We start from the raw sequence: 16,417 nt of genomic DNA on the forward strand, positions 1-16,417 counted from the left end.
CCCATTTCACCAAGGAGGAGGCAGGCCCGGGGACCCCTACTCTTACCCTCTGGCCTAGTGCCAGTCTTGAGCCTGCATCAGCTCAGACAAGTACACACCTGTCATGCAACGTTCTCGTCTTCGCATGAAGGGAGTCGACTTCCCAGACAGAGCTGCCGTTCCCAGCACAGCGGTGGCCCCACACCTCAATGGCCAGGGCTCCGTCGGACAGGAACTCCAGGAGCTCCTCTGTCACCGTCACCACGTAGTCCTGGGGCAAGCGGGAGCAAGGGAAGAGCAACGAGAATCACGCACCGAGCGATCTGTGCAATTTCCGTTTTTACCTTTCCATTGTGTAGAGATCCACTTTGGAGGTGGTTTAGTCTGATCCCAACCTGAAAACCACCTGTGCTGTTTTAAAGATCCGGAATACTAGCTCTTATACTAGCAAGGAAGGAGGGATTGAGTCCAACTCCCTTCTTTAATCAGGGTGGACACTGAAAGAAGCATCCTGTCCCGCATCACGGTGCTTGTGAGTGAATCCGCACCTTGCACCTGCTTCCTTCGTGGTTCTGGAGGACCACTCAGAACTCCCGCCGCCGTAGGCTAATCAGCACATCACAAAAAAAGAACGTCTGATTGCTCCTTGCTATGGCTTGGGAGACTGTGAACAGAATTAAATTTCCTATGATTATCTTCATGATTCTGTGCTCTTGCTCTAAAACTCCCCCGCTCCAGCTCCTCATCATGAAACGCAGACAGAGGAGTGTGAGGAAATGAACACTGAGTGGACTGCGGAGTATGGAAATCACCCTGAACAAAGCGGCAGGCAAGGGGCCAAGCCGAGCATCCTTCCGGCAGCATCTTAGTGAAGTCTCTGGTGAAGACAACTCTGCAGCTCTCAATTCTGGAAAGACCTGTGCTATGCTGATTTAACATTCTACTACTTACCTTCTTATTTATTGTATTTGGAGATAGAGCCAGAATTTTAGAAGGAAAACAAACCAATGATCAATTAGTACAATCTACACATCTTATTGATGGAAAAAACCCAAGGTCACACAGTGAATCCAAGGTCACATAGTGAATCCAAGGTCTCTGCGACTAGCATTCATCAAAATAGTTGCTAACCAGAATGTACTTAAAATTCAGGCTTCATCCTTCTACAGGAACAGCTTTGTGGATCTAAAGAAAGATGGGGACTATTTAAGAGAGTATTCAGACAACAATAACCAAAAAGTAACTCATAAGGATTTTGAGAAACAGACTTGGTGAATATGGGTGAAAGAAAAAAAAGAGAGTGGACTATTTGTTTTCAGAAAAAGAAAGACTTAACAGTCTTTTACCTATGTGAAATTTGATAGGTGTAGAGCCAGAAAGAAAAAGCACAATTTCCAAAGGAAAGGGTTTGGAGTATCTGTTAAGGATTGTGCAAGGAAAAACAAAATTACAACAGAACATAGTGTCTGTCTGTCAGTCAGAAACAACCTGTGGGCAGTCTGACGTGAAAACCAGGAAGGGTGGCTGATGGTCACACGACAGGGCCAACCAACAGTCACCGAAAATTCACCTTGTCCACTGACATTTTCTTTAAAAACTCATTTGGCACATTAGAATATGATGCTTGGAGTGTTACACCGTATTCCAAAGACTGGAAAGAGGTTCACCTATATTAAAGGGTATAATTCTACAATATACATAACATGACCACATTTTTTGTAAAAAAAAAAAAAAAAAAAAAAAAACTTTCTAAAGACATTATACATGCATGATGGTAAGAGACGGTATCTATGCCCATTGCTGTGTGAACATGTATTGACCACACACAGATAAAAGTTGGAGGGCACAAAAAATAGTTTATCTAAATGTGTACAAATGTCATTAGCCACTACACCTCTAGGACCTAAGACTTCAGGGAGAGGCCTTTCAGATTTTATTTTATTTATTTATTTGTTTATTTATTTGTTTACTTTTTTTAAGATTTTATTTATTTATTTGACAGAGAGAGACACAGCGAAAGAGGGAACACAAGCAGGGGGAGAGGCAGAGGGAGAAGCAGGCTTCCCGTGGAGCAGGGAGCCCGATGTGGGACTCGATCCCAGGACCCTGGGACCATGACCTGAGCCGAAGGCAGACGCTTAACAACTGAGCCACCCAGGCACCCTCAGATTTTATTTTAAAAACTTCCCATCTGAGGGGCGCTTGGGTGGCTCAGTCGTTAACCGTCTGCCTTCGGTTCGGGTCGTGATCCCGGGGTCCTGGGATCGAGCCCTGCTTGTGTTCCCTCTCTCCCTGTTTCTGTCTGTCAAATAAATAAATAAAATCTTTAAAAAAAAAGAAAAACAACTTCCCATCTGAATTTGTACTTAAGTACATTTTGAGGTTAAAAAGTGCACCACACATATTACCTTTATTAAACATTCTTATGGGGGAACTTGTAAGTTATAAGAAGAGTTTTGAATGGCACCCAGGTCCACTGCCTCCCGTGTGGCTCATCTTGTAATGGCGCCCATACCTTACAATGAGAGAAGGTGACGGTGTACTGGGCGTCCCTGGACTGAGGGGAAGGCACCTCGGGGTCCACCACTGGGGCCGCCACCGTAGATTCACACTGGTCCCAGAATGTGTATTGACAGAAGACAAAATTTGAGAGGTTTAAGGGCAGCCCCGTTGCCTCTTTAATTTTTACCTAAAGAGATTAAAAAAAAAAATGCAATGTAATTCTGATAAAGAAAACATTAACCTATGCATGCTTACTTCCAATACTTCTATTTTAAGAGTCAGCGTTGAAATACGTAAATCGGTTATCCGTGTGACATCTGAAAACATCTGGCACATGAGGGGTTCCACGTACAATCAGTCTGTACCAGGACCACCAGGGCAGCACGTGGGCCTGGCAACAAACGCACACGTCCCCTCAAATTTTCCTACTGGCTGAGCTTCTGACGCAGAAGCAACCTTTACTGGAAAAGCACGATTCCCTGAACAACGTACACTTCCTGCAGCCAAAAGCACGGGGGCTTTTTAAAATTTCATCAACTGGCATCAGAAAGTGTGCTCTACTCCTGGAAAAAGTACTGCCCGCCGTGGTAGTTGTGGTCAGAAAGCTTAACGTTTACTACGCTCTACGAAAAACTCCCAAGATCTTCTGTTGAGCTGCCTTGGCTGAACACGGTGGTTTATCGGCGCCCGCCCATCCTGTCCTCTCACCCGGCACGTCAGTTTCCTGACTCGGTGAACGACCTCCCCACTGCTGTCCACGACTTCAAGGCTCCCGCCTTCGCTGGAGTTCTCCGAGGAGTCATCCTCCGCCACGCGCTCCGGGACGGCTCCTGTCACTCGCATCACTTCCACGTGGAGACGCCCGGCAACCTGCGGCAGGGACCAGAGTGCCTGTGGGTTACAGGCATCGTGTGCACAAGCCTGACCTGAGACGGAGAGCACGCCGCCAGATCCCCAGGCTGCTGCTGGGCCTGCTCCAGCGATGGGAACCTCACGCCTTCCACAGCCGGTCCTTCCATCGCCTGCCCCTGCAATCACCCTGCCTGACTTGGAGCCAAACCTGCCTCTCTGCCACTTGCCTTCTGGAGTCATCTTCCTTCTCATCCTTCTTTACAGGCAGCCCACGAACAGAGTAAAGGCTGCTCTCGTATTCTACCCGGAGTGGTTTATTTTCCACTTCATATGTATTCATTCATTTAGTCTGCTGACCAAACACCTGCCTCACGGGACTACCGAGACAAATAGTAGAGATACGTTCAGGTTGTGATGGGTTAAACTGATCCAGGAATCAGCTGTAGGCCAGGAACTGCATGAAACACTGCATTTACAACAGTAAACCCAAAGACACGGTCACCAGGCTCCTGGAGAGTCTATTCTCTTGGGAGCAGAGAATGGGTATGTGACTCACACTGGGGCTGGGAGCAGGGTGGAGGCGGGTCCATGGCGGAAGGAGACCCATCCCACGAGGAACAACAAACACAAGGACAAAGTTATAAGGAAACAGTTCCTTTAAAACTGTTCCCCCCTCCCCAAAAGGCTTAACATGTCCTCAACATCCTGGTGGTCCTCTGGGCAGGAGCTAGGTTAGCAGTGCCCCTCTTCCAGCTGGGTGCCCAGAACTGAACTGAAGGACAAGAATTATCCCGCACTTGGCACTCTCAGAGCGCTATAACTGGCCAAGTTATCTTTCGTAACACAGGTTAAGGTTGCAGCGGCTGGAGCTGTGAAGGTGACACGTCCCGGCAGTGCTGCTGTTGTCTTAAATAGGAAGGCCCATTTTTAAAGGGAGTCAGACCCAACTGCCATTGGCAGCAGAGACTTGAGAAATTCATCGATGGTCTTGGACGAGTGAGACCGATATGGAGGAATCAGAGGAGGGGGAATGGCAGAAATCAGTTTGAAGGCAATAGTTCTCAAGCTTTTTTTCAATGGTCTTTGAGAATTAATACATTTTTAATATAATTTCAGAGGGATGAATGGAACACTCAAAGCCCAGCCCAGACCCCAGCTTAAGAACTGAGTCACTGGATTCCTTTGCCACAGGAGCTGTGCCCATTTTTCACATGGGAAAAAGCAATTCCAGCCTGCTGGTGTTCTAGAGCAGAATGTCCCCAGGGGGGCTGCCACACGCAGAATGTGAGCTGTGCACATACACACCGCAGCTGGGAACCTGGGCTCTGCTTCCCGGTTCACTCTGGGCAGAATGGCATCCTGCTCACAGCCTGCCCCAAGGATCACAAGAGATAACTAAGTATTTCAAGTCTGCACGTTATAGAAGGGCAAGCTACGGAATAACGATGTTACTAAATTTAAAATAAAAAGATCAGTTGATGAAATGGATAAAAATCAAACAGTTTGAACTTGAATATTTTCTAAAATGTCTTAGACCTACATAATAAGGTCAATACATGTAAGTAATTGAAATGTGAAGTATTTTGTTTTCTTTTGTTTTTTAAAAGGGGTTAAGCTTATTTTCCTTGAATACTTTAGATTTCAAAATAATGCTCCCAAGTTGTATCTTGTGAAGACCACATAAGGGCCGGGAAGGAATCTGAGTATATTACAAACATAAGAGATTAAAGGGAGATAAATAGGGGGATGGAGCTGAATCTGGTTTCCAAAAGATTTCTAATTTGATTAAAACAAAGAAAAAAACTCATGAACCATAAATAAACATGTTGTAATAATCTTATATGGTTTTAATCTTATAATCTTAAAAAAACCATGATTTAATTTTGATAGTTTCTATTGATAGGAGCAAAGAAAGAATGGGATCCTGACTATTCACCCTAGTTTCCTGATATACCTCAAGAGAATAACTTAAATTGGATTCACACAGACAGATACACACCCTTTAACTGTTTCCTCCAAGGATAGCTTGTCCTTACCTCCCCCTGCTGGCTGATGATAGGAACTGCATACTGAAGTTTCACATCATAGAAGAGACACTCCAAGAACACATTAGCGACGCCAATTAGGTTGTGATTCTCTTGGGCTTCGTAGAAAGGGTCACCTCGTTTCCCATAGAGACGCTTTGCCTAATGGGGTAGGGGGGCGTGGGGGAGGTGAGTAGGAAACAAAACACCAACTTGGATAATATTATTTAAAACTATGTTTTTAAAAAAATGTTTCTTAAAAAAGAAAGCATTTATCCAAAGAAATTAAAAAAGTAATATTACAATCATGTTGCAAAAATAAAACAAAAGTAGCACATGGGAGGGGCTTAACAGCTGGGGGGCTACATGATGTCTGTGGGGAGAGCTCTTCCTTAGTTACTGACTCTCTTCCCTATCACACCCCACGTGCAGCCTTTTTCACTCCATTCCCTGTGCTTTGCCCCATTTCCTTCACCGAGGCTTCTTTTCCATTACTAGTATCCAAAAAGATGGATTGTGCTTTCTAAAATTATTCTTTGTAACCTCCCCAGCCACGATCACAGCTGGGGGAGCATGAACACATGCTAATGAATACTAAATCCAAGCTGGCTCCATCCATGTGGATTTGTCACAACACTGACCAAACAGCACAGGTTCGCTTTGTTCTATTTCACTTCACTTGAAATGTAACAAAAACTCTGCCAACTAAGAATATGTCACGTGTTCTCTTCATTTAGTTCCTGTCCATGTGGGGATCGCATGTTCTATGACTGATTCAACTTAGGACCCCTTTCAAGGTCACTTCTACGTTAGTTTTCTAATATCAATGTCCCAAGTACGACCGCCGATAGTCACCGCCACGCGTGTGTGTGTTCTGACGGTGATTATCACTTACATTCTGAGCTTGCGACATGGTCAAATCTCCTTGACATTTATCTCTTTTACCTCAGGAATTTTTTCCTTCCATTCTTGATAAAGGTCTCTCATATCAATTAATTTATTCTCCAGCTTCTCAATGGTCCAAACTTGGGTGCCCTTTCCTTTCCTCCTCACTTGAATAGCTGGCTCACTCACGATGGCTCCTCTCTGCAGAGTGAAGAAAAACAAAAACACACAACAAACCAAATGAGCCTTGTTACGGCTTTCTGGATTGTTAAATATGTAATTGTCAAGTAGCAAGTTTGAAAAAGACACATAATGTATACAGAAAGAATATGAAATTCTACCACCTAGGGAACATTCTGGCTTATTTTCAACTAAGATGCAAAAAGATTAATGAAATCTTCTGTGTATACCCATGCATATGCTTTTTACTTTTATCATAAGCAGAACCAAACAAAACTGTAAATCTCCTATCCTGATCCTCTCTCCACAGTTTTTATATTATGATCATCTTATTGTGTTGTTAAATATTCCTCACAGACATGATTTTTTTTCTTTTAAAAAAAGATTTTATTTATTTATTTGAGAGAGAGAGAGAAAGAGAGAGCATGAGCAGGGGGCAGAGGGAGAAGCAGACTCCCTGCTGAGCAGGGAGCCGGACGCAGAGGCTTGATCCCAGGACCCTGGGATCATGACCTGAGCCGAAGGCAGATGCTTAACCAACTGAGCCACATAGGTGCCCCTCATAGACATGATTTTTAATGGCAACATAGAAATCTGTTATTTGGATATACCACTCATCTGACAAATTATTATATTGTTCAACATCACGGCTATTTCAAATTTTTGCTACTATAAAGGCCATTATGATAAGCATCCTTCTACAAAAAGCACATGGTCTTTATGAACACTTCTATGACCGTGGACTTAAGATAAATTTTTCAAAGAACTGCTTGGTCAAAGAACTAAAATACAGAAAGATTAATGAAATACTCCCTGACTCATTTCTAGTTTGCTTGCCGGAGGCAAACACAAATGGATGAAAAATTATTTTCTTTTGAAGTTTCTTCTTAAAGGAAAAAAAAATCCTTGAAGTTGAAATGATGGTAAACTTCCCAATGACTGCAAAAAGTTGTTCTGTGTACAAAAAAAAGGTATTATACAAGTCTTCCTTTCTTGTAGAATCCACTCTTAAAAATGGTACCATGACAAAACATATACCTATCTCTCATTCCAGAAAGGACCATTCATAGGAAAGAGAAAAGCAAGAGGAATTACTTACATATATTTCTAATTTTAACATATCTGAGGGCACATAAGCTCCGGGGGGCAGGGGGGGGATCTATAGAGGAAATCTTTTTTTTTTTTTTTTTTTTTTAATTTTTACTGTTGAAGCCTAGTTGGCAAACAATGTTATATTAATATAGCGGAAGTCTTTTTTTCTTTTTTTATAGATTTTATTTATTTATTTGACAAAAGAGAGCACAAGCAGGGGGAGCAGGAGAGGGAGAGGGAGAAGCAGACTCCCCCCTGAGCAGGGAGCCCAATGTGGGGCTCGATCCCAGGACCCCGGGATCATGACCTGAGCCGAAGGCAGCCGCTTAACTGACTGAGCCGCCCAGGCGCCCGGACATAGAGGAAATCTTAAAAAGAATAAATACTCTGACTCACATCAAGATCTCCTCATGGATGTTCTTTTGGATGTCAGGTATGTATTCTATCTTACAGTACGTAAGTTGTGCATTTTGCTCTCATTTTCTTTAAGAACACTCTTACCTTCCTATTGGCGCTGAGGTTTGCAGCAGGGATCTGCAGAGTCACTTGGTAGTCAGTGAGCTTGCTCATTTCCTCAGCTAAGAAGTTTGCCTCCCTTACCAAGGTATTAGCTTTCACGAGCTGCTCGCGCAGCTTTGCCAGGCTTTGACGGAAGAGCTCATCCCTGCGGGGTAGCGAAAAAGGAAATGAGAACATCTGAAAGAAAAGGAAACTGTAATCCTGGTTCTAAGTGAGTCATAGTATTAGAAAGTGGTAGAAAACTCCTTTCAGGAGATAATTTTCAACTGTTTTTTGTCCAAAAAAAAAAAGAGTTTTGTTTTGTTTTTTAATGTTTCCTTCCTCCCACAAGGGTACTGTGGGCTCCCTATTGGTCACCACTGATGAGGAGCAAAATAGGTGAAGAGACTTAACTAAAAACCGTATTTTAAATCCTCTAACATTTGAAAACTGCTAGATTTTGATATGTTGCTGCCAAAAAACCAATCAAGGGATTCTGGAGGGAAAATAACTGATTATGACTTATGTGCTTCTGGGGCTGAGGGGAAGGGGAGAGGAATCTGGGGCCCTAAGGAGAAAGCGTTTCACACGATTTCTTCAGCTGGTAAAAGGTGAGAAGCGGGGGTTTTCTGTGGCAGCAGGAATTCAACTTTTCAACTCCACACAATAGCGCTTCGTGGTGAGACCTTCCCTAATGTTCTGATGCTGAATATAGGTCAAAACCCTAGTACCTGCTCTCCCAGCCCCACGTGCTCTGTCTCAGTAGCATTTGTCCTAGTTAGACTCTCATTTATTTGTATAATTACCTGAGCTTCAGGCACACTGGGGCGAGAACCAGGTCTTTTTTGGTCTGTCATTACAGCTAATTCCCAGACAAGTGCGTGGCCTACCATGGGATACCCCCAAACTACCCAGTGAGTGAAAGGAACGGCACTTCTGGGTTCCACGTGTGAGTCTGGACTCAGAGATAACCCAGGCTAACAGACTGCTTATCGAGCCTCATCTAGCTTCTCGCTTCTACCATTTACACACCTGCCCTTACTTCGTGGGACAATGAGGAGCTTGGAACACCCAATCTCTACTCCTTTCTCATCACCTTAGAAGTGATACAGGAGGCCGACTGCAAGATGTTAATATAAAGTTAACCTAAACCATATGACACATGCACCCCGTCTGCCTGCGTTTTCTAAGTGATATTACCATCTTTTTCTCAGTTACCCGAACTTGACTTCTTCCAGCCAGCTCCGTCTTTCCTCTTTTCCACAACATCCAGAAAAAAAGCCTTGTTGATTCTCCCTTTGAAATATCTCCTCTCTCTCTATTGTTTTCATAGCCCCTGGTTCCTGGCTCCCATCCCTGCCCCCCATAACCTCACAGCCCCCCACACTCTTCCTCTTCCCTCCCAGACAGTCACATAAATCCCTGCCTGTCTCAGGTCAGTCCTCAGTTGAAAACCTCCTCTGCGCCCTACAGAACAGCTTTGGACTTAGCTTTCCATCCTCCTCTGTAAGTCACCTTTTAGACCAAACAAAACAGCTCTCATGTAATCCCCTAAACACACCTTCCTCTTCTCCGTGGCTTCCCATTTGTTTGTACCAACCTGCCCGTTCAAAATGCCTCCCACCTCCTGTCCGCCCGTCCAGTCGCCACCCTTCAAACCCGCTGGAAATCCTTCCTTCTCCATGATCTTGCTGCAGAAGCTCCGCGGAATGGGGTCCCACCCTGCACTAACCACCACAGCTCGTCCTGCATTCCGGCCCAGGCACCCACCTGTTTATCACAGATCCCCTGCCCTGGGAAGTTATTCTTCAGCTCAGGGACCAATGACAAAGGGACAATTATGCAACTGCAACACTTCCTATTGTTGGATGAAACTGTTCTTTAATTTACTATTATGATGTACTTTTCACGTATTTGTATCTTGCTCTACACTCCATTGTAAGTGTCCAGAAAGAAGAATCGGCATCTCTGGTTTTCTTTGTAATTCTCACTAGCTCTTAAATATACTTGATTTTCAGCCCTTCAACATTTACTTAGGTATGAGTCCCTCAGTATTTCACAAGCCATCCACATTTATTTAGGTAAGAGTCCCAGCTTCTAATATAACAGTCCATCATTAATGACATCTTAATTTTATCCAGTGACTCTGGTGAAATAAATATTGTAACCATTCTCCTCTCCTTGGATGACATCCCCAAAATATCATCCTTGCTACTCTCCTTATGTTTAAGAACTTGAACCTCAAAGAAAATCAATTTGGACTTAAGGTAAGTGGGAAAAAAAATTTTAACACTTGACTGAAAAATACTATCATTAAAAACAATCCACTTTTTCTGTTGCATCTTTTTTTGTCTTTTACCATCTTCAGGACATAGAGAAGTAATTAGGGAGACTGAACAGAAAGGTATCAGTGGGTCCAATCACAATTACTTTCAAGCCTGCTGTTGCTTAGAAGAAAGCCACCAGCTCGCAGTAAAGGCAGAGAAGGCAGCTCTTCAGAAAAAGCACCATCTGATAACCTTTGCCTCTTTTACCCAGGCACAGAAAAAGATAGAGAGTAATGTGTTACAAGTAGGATAAATCTTCATACTTCAGTATCCAGACAGATGAGCGGGCAGCTCCTGGGGAAAATGCCACTGACTCTTTTCTCTTAATTTAGAACAATCAAGTGCATTATTATGGCAAGCAGGGTTGGGCTCCTTTTCTCCCTCTTCTCCTCTTAGGGGTCATCTTCCCTGGATGTGGCTCCAGTTTAAGAGTCTCACTGCTCATGAGAGATGCAGTGTGGCTGCAAGAATCAGAGACTGGCCCCGGCGTCAGACGGCCATGGCTTTGATCTCACTGCCCCGACTTGCCAGCTAAGGGACTCTGGGAGGTAGCTTGTCAGTTTGCATCAAAAGTCTTTAGTATTTCCCCTACACTTTGACCTGGCAATTCTACTTCTAGGACTCTGTAATAAGAAGCTAAATAATGGGGCGCCTGGGTGCCTCAGTTGTTAAGTGTCTGCCTTGTGCTCAGGTTATGGTCCTGGGGTCCTGGGATTGAGTCCCCCATCGGGCTCCTTGCTCAGTGGGTAGCCTGCTTCTCCCTCTCCTTCCTGCCCATGATCTCTCTTGCTATCTCCGTCTCTCTCAAATAAATAAATAAAATCTTTAAAAAAAAAAGAAGATAATGATGTTCACAGTAATTTGTGCACATGGTTGTTCTTTGCAGCATTATTTATGAAAGCAAAAATTTTAGTAAGAACTAAATATCCAACAATGTGAAACTAATTCAAAGAATTATTCTATGTCATACAAAGGAATTTGGCCTCTAATATAGTAGTGGTTGTTTAAAACAATGAAAATGTTCACAAATAAATGTTAAGTGCAAAAAGAATATTGCAAAATACATATGTGAATGTTTATACTAAAAAAAATGATTTTGGGGGAATCATTCAACCCCTCGCAGCCTGTTTGCTCATGTGTGAAATGGGTACAAATGATCAAACAGAGTAGCAGTTGTGAAGATGAGATGAATGCATGTAAAGCACTTGGTGCCTGGACCATGCTCTGTAAACACCCAATGCTACTTTTGTTACTGCTGTTAGTAAGGGGACTGCAGGCAGATCTGGGTTCACACGCTGGCCTCCTCACTGGCCAGGCGGGTGACTGAGGAGGACACGTAAAGTGAGCGCCCCATCTACGGGACGGACAGAACCGCCCCTCTGGCATGGTCCGCGGGGACTGTTAGGTCAGCACGCGCCTAGACTGCGGTAAGAACACGACAGCATCCACAAGTGACGTACTGTCCTCTCGGCCGATGCTTCTCCCACCGGCACCTCAGCTGAGATAAATACTTAAAAGCCATAAATTCGGAAAATACACATTTAGTAGATCTCTTAATGTGACAGTTGTATTTAGAGAGACTCCACAGTAAGAGAAATTTAAAGATGAGGAATGCTTTTATGCAACAGGAGTATTCAAACTTTCTCTTTCGATACCTGCCGGTGGTGCTGGCACGTGGTGCCATTTTTACTGAAGGGTAAGGGGGAGAGGGGTGGTCTTTAACAACTGACATTGCAGTAAACATCCTGCGGATGGACAGTATCTCTCAAAGGAAAAGGCAACTGCTAACGACCCAGATCTGGGACTAAGATTTCCTTCCTCGCTAGGCTGATCCCCCTTGGTGACCCTGGGTTCCCCAGGTCCCGTTCTTACCTCTCCTCTGCCCACTGGGTCACCTTCTGCTGAGCCGTCTGGCCGCTGTAGGCCAGGCGGTCAGGGCCGCTGCTCGGGGGCCGCCGCTCCGGGGACAGCTGCTGACGGAGCTGCTCCAGCTCCCGCTCATACATGAGCCGCTGCTCCTCGAGGGCACTCCTCTTCTCCTCCAGGTACTGTTTCTCCAGCACCTGAACCACATTTTGCACTGGGTCTGGGGAGCCAAGAGACAAGGCAAGGTGTCTTCGGTGATGGGCACGACATGGCAGCCGGTCGGCGCTTCTTCCAGTGAGAATCATCTCCCTACTCAGAATCTAGCCTTTCCAGATGCTTTCTCTGAGCGCCCGAGGGGCCCCTCCAGATGAGATCCTCCCAACGGCCTTTTTGCTGACATTTCAGATAAATGCCTTACATGTAAACATTCCCCACATCTACTGTGCTTCTTCAATTTGATGAGCTCATCCTCCTGTTTAGATGGATCAGTAATTCACTATAAGCAGATGCTAGAGGGGATGCGTTTCTACCCACCGAGAAAAAACTTCATGAAATCGAAGACAGCTTCAAAGACAGCCACACAAGATTTCATTTTTATGGTAGTCAATTTCTATGCCCATTTAGCATCAGTTTTAGTATATGGTGAAGGGTTTATATTTCTGATTTTAACCACAAATCTCATTACTCCTGAATTTCTATCGTGGGGGAGGGAACTTCTAGATCACAGCATATGCTTGAAAATATTGAGTATATGGTCTGGCAATTTCTCAGGTGCTAATATCCAGGAGGGTAATTCACATGCAAAAAGAAAAGAAAAGCAGAAAAAAAGGAGGAAGGAGGGGAGGAATTCACTTATAAAAACAAAAGGTTGTTTTTGACTTATTGCTTTTGCAGACCAAGAGATCAGCACCATACATGTGGTGAACAAGTACAGAAATACGTTGTTCGAAGGGGCCATGGCCATGGCCAGCAGTGATTGTGGTGTACGTAGGGGTCACTGGCTGAGGCTGGACATTAGCTTGGCAATGACCACTGATCTGGATGCTGTGGAGAAAGAAGGCACTGACCATATGTCCACAGGAGAAAGTTACTGGCATCTCTAAGTGAGTAGACTGCAGGGAAACAATATGTCAGACTATTTGGATGGCAAATAAGAAAACCACCATCCCAGTATTTCCTCCTTGAAGCACATGAGATGGGGAGGACATGATTCATATTCTCAGACTGGCCTGCACAACTCACACCTTTGCCTGGGATTCAAATAGTGCTATTTGTGTTGTTCCCACAGACTGACTCTCAGTTTAATTTCCAGGATAGAGTGGGAAATGAAGAGGACAACATGAACTTTTCTGTCATCCAATGATGACAGAACAATGAGTTCCTGACTGACCTTTCCAGAAGACCCTACCGATCAATTTGTGGAATAACCATGTAAATTATACTTATCTTCTATGTAAGCAATAAGAGAAAGAGATAGTATGTTAGCTTAAAAAAATAAGGTTAAATTATACAAAACAAAAAGTAGAAAGCAATTTAAGAAATCACTAGAGATCTACACAGAGTACGGGTGAGTTGTTTTAATAAAAAATGACAACCACATGGCAATAAGAATTCTACTAGCTACTGACCACCACTCAGGTAGAAGCACTGCACCCTTTCCATGCATCATCTCATGAAAGCCTTGCACCATACCTGAGGGTGGATATATTCCCATTTTAAGGATGCTGACCTAAGATCACAGAGCTAATAAGCGACAGAGCCAGGTTCTGAACTCAGATCAGAGCTAACCATCTGAGGTTGGACATCAATTTACTAATAAACTGATACAGTATTCTTACTTCCAATCTTTTGCTCAGAATTAGTACTCTGTTAAAGAGTAGATATTTGAAAAAAATCCTGTTCTTTGCAGATATAAAATTCTAAAACTCAGCATTTTTCCAAAGCAGAAATAGTTTTCTTCACAGAGTCCTGACAGGGAGTCTCTAAAATATACCACCTGAAAATCTGATGGAAAATGAACTCCTAAAAAATACCAAACTCTTAAACAAAGACAGACCATGGAGAGGGAAGAGCTTTTCGTAGAGTAAGACATCTATGTACTCTAAAGCATTAGAACTTCTGACCTCGCCTTGTAAATTTATGAAAAATATATGAATAATATGGTGAAGGAGTCTGAAGAAATTTTAAATATAAGGGCTAGAGAAGAAAAGTTGTCTCAGAATTATTTTAAAAATGCATTTCTCAAACAATACATACTTTTTCCCTTTTAGGCTCTAGGTTTAAAAAAGGAAGGACAGGGTCTTCACCATCCATTTATACTTCCATGGAGCCTGGTTTTCAAGAGCCTACCTTAGTGTTCACAAATCTTTTCCAGAGAGAGAAAACTGGAGAATACACCATTTGATAAAAATTAATATTCTAAGATTTTTGCTAAAAGACACCGGGTAAGACATTTAATCCTATTTCTGCTTGTTAGTCCGTGGTGTGTGGAAACACACATGATCCCAAATGGCTGAGAGGATTTCACCCCGAGGTTCCATGCTAATGCAGAGGCAACGTGACCAAGGGTGCTTAAACTGCTTTGGCAGACGCCATGATCTAACACCATGACATAACTATTCACCAGGCTTCATCAGTGGCCACAAACCAAGAAGCAGTTATAGAAGAGGGAACAACTCAAAGCACCCCTCCCCTGAGCCTGCCACCGTAGCCTGGTAAGCCCTGCCCTGGGGCCCTGGGACAGACCACACGACACAGAGCCTGGGTAGAGATACAGGGGCTAAGATTTCCCTCTATCTTTCCCTTTTGAACTCTGATCTCAACACAAGTCTTTCTCTTAGACATATTTGATGATACCGTCTTTTCAATGAGCCAGTTTCAAGACTTTATCATTATACAGCGTATTTATAAATAGATCATCCTACTCAGCAGGTCAATCTGACTCTATGATATGGCTTAGGACAGAAGCCAAAGACTATTTAGCCTCTTCTCAACCAACCAGCCATCAAAAAATTGTCCACGGTTTCTTTTTCTCCCTATCATTTTCTTCCTCTTGAATGAAGGGTTTTGAAACTCAGTGAGCCTGGAGCCTAAAGCCAAGATACCAAAGAGGGAGGTGTTTTAGGAAGAGAGAAAGGACCACATTTATTATAGAATGTTCTCTCTTCGTTAGTTTATTCTTTATCTCGGTATGTAACTATGTAATGCACTCAGACTTATTCATCGGTCCCGAGAATGGAAAAGAGAGGGTGCCAGTAGTAGAGGCTGGAGGGCACTGATGTGATAAACAATCAGTACTCATTCACACCCAGGTGCCCAATGCACTGAATTGAAGGGAAGTAAATCCTCTGGGAAAAAACAAAAAACCAACTCTTAATCCCAGATGGAATAAACTCAATGACTCTTCACCAGCCCCTTCACTGCTCTTTACTTTAGAGCTCCCACTGACTCTAGGAAAACAGAGTGCCTCATTCTTATTATGAACCTTCGGGAAGAACACATTATCGTCCACAGATACTGGGTTTGCTTCTATTCTTAATTCCAATGAATGGGGTTTTTTGATCATGATTCAGAGATTTGAAAATACATCATCCTCGTCTATTACTGGGACGATGCAGGTCAATCGATATCTGCAAGTACAGAGTCCTGAACTGCTGAGCTCCCAATGGTCATCCAGCCATTAGTAACAGGAGCAATAATGCAGTAACACGTCTGTGCTGGGGGAAGTACAGGGAAAGGACAGCTACCAGTTTAACCAATGGGAAGGCAATGGAGTTGGGACACGGGGAGGTAGGGGTCACGACTTAAAAGGGCACACGCCTCAATCAGGAATACAGAGTGCTTCTGTCAGGCAGAAAACTTCCACTTCTTCCCAATCATGTTAGTTCGATTTTGCCAAAGCAGAAGCACAAGCATCGGTCAGCAGCACTGCTAACAACCAGTCAAGCTCCCCCATGCTAATGCCAATCAGTTAAAACCTTTATCCCAGTGTCTGTGGAGGAGCTTCGTCTGAAACCACATGAGAGGGAAGAGAATCTTCAAATAGGACCACCAGGGGGACGACCACCAGGCAGACAGGCTTAGGATCGGGAAGCCACCTAGTGGTAGAGGTGAATTCCATGAACACTAGCGGGCCCCCCACGTTTCGGCACTGAGAGCACACCAGAGGGAAGCCCCACTTATGCGGGGAATTGGGGAAACTCTACTCTGAAA

General features: G+C 43.8%; 1 protein-coding gene across 5 annotated transcripts in view; it reads right to left on the bottom strand.

Annotated features, from left to right (window-relative positions):
* Positions 1 to 16,417, bottom strand: part of KIF13A (kinesin family member 13A) — a 206,778-nt gene that overhangs the window by 35,682 nt on the left and 154,679 nt on the right. For all 5 annotated transcript variants that reach the window (XM_078055730.1, XM_078055727.1, XM_078055728.1 and 2 more), the window contains exons 17-23: positions 12,212 to 12,425; positions 8,016 to 8,178; positions 6,303 to 6,443; positions 5,370 to 5,519; positions 3,190 to 3,351; positions 2,495 to 2,668; positions 99 to 250 (exon numbers count right to left, since the gene is read on the bottom strand). In XM_078055730.1, the coding sequence (XP_077911856.1) occupies positions 99 to 250; positions 2,495 to 2,668; positions 3,190 to 3,351; positions 5,370 to 5,519; positions 6,303 to 6,443; positions 8,016 to 8,178; positions 12,212 to 12,425 (1,156 nt within the window). The remainder of the gene's footprint in view (positions 1 to 98; positions 251 to 2,494; positions 2,669 to 3,189; positions 3,352 to 5,369; positions 5,520 to 6,302; positions 6,444 to 8,015; positions 8,179 to 12,211; positions 12,426 to 16,417) is intronic.

This window comes from Halichoerus grypus, chromosome 9, assembly GCF_964656455.1.
Source record: "Halichoerus grypus chromosome 9, mHalGry1.hap1.1, whole genome shotgun sequence".
In the NCBI taxonomy this organism is placed as follows: Eukaryota; Metazoa; Chordata; class Mammalia; order Carnivora; family Phocidae; genus Halichoerus; species Halichoerus grypus.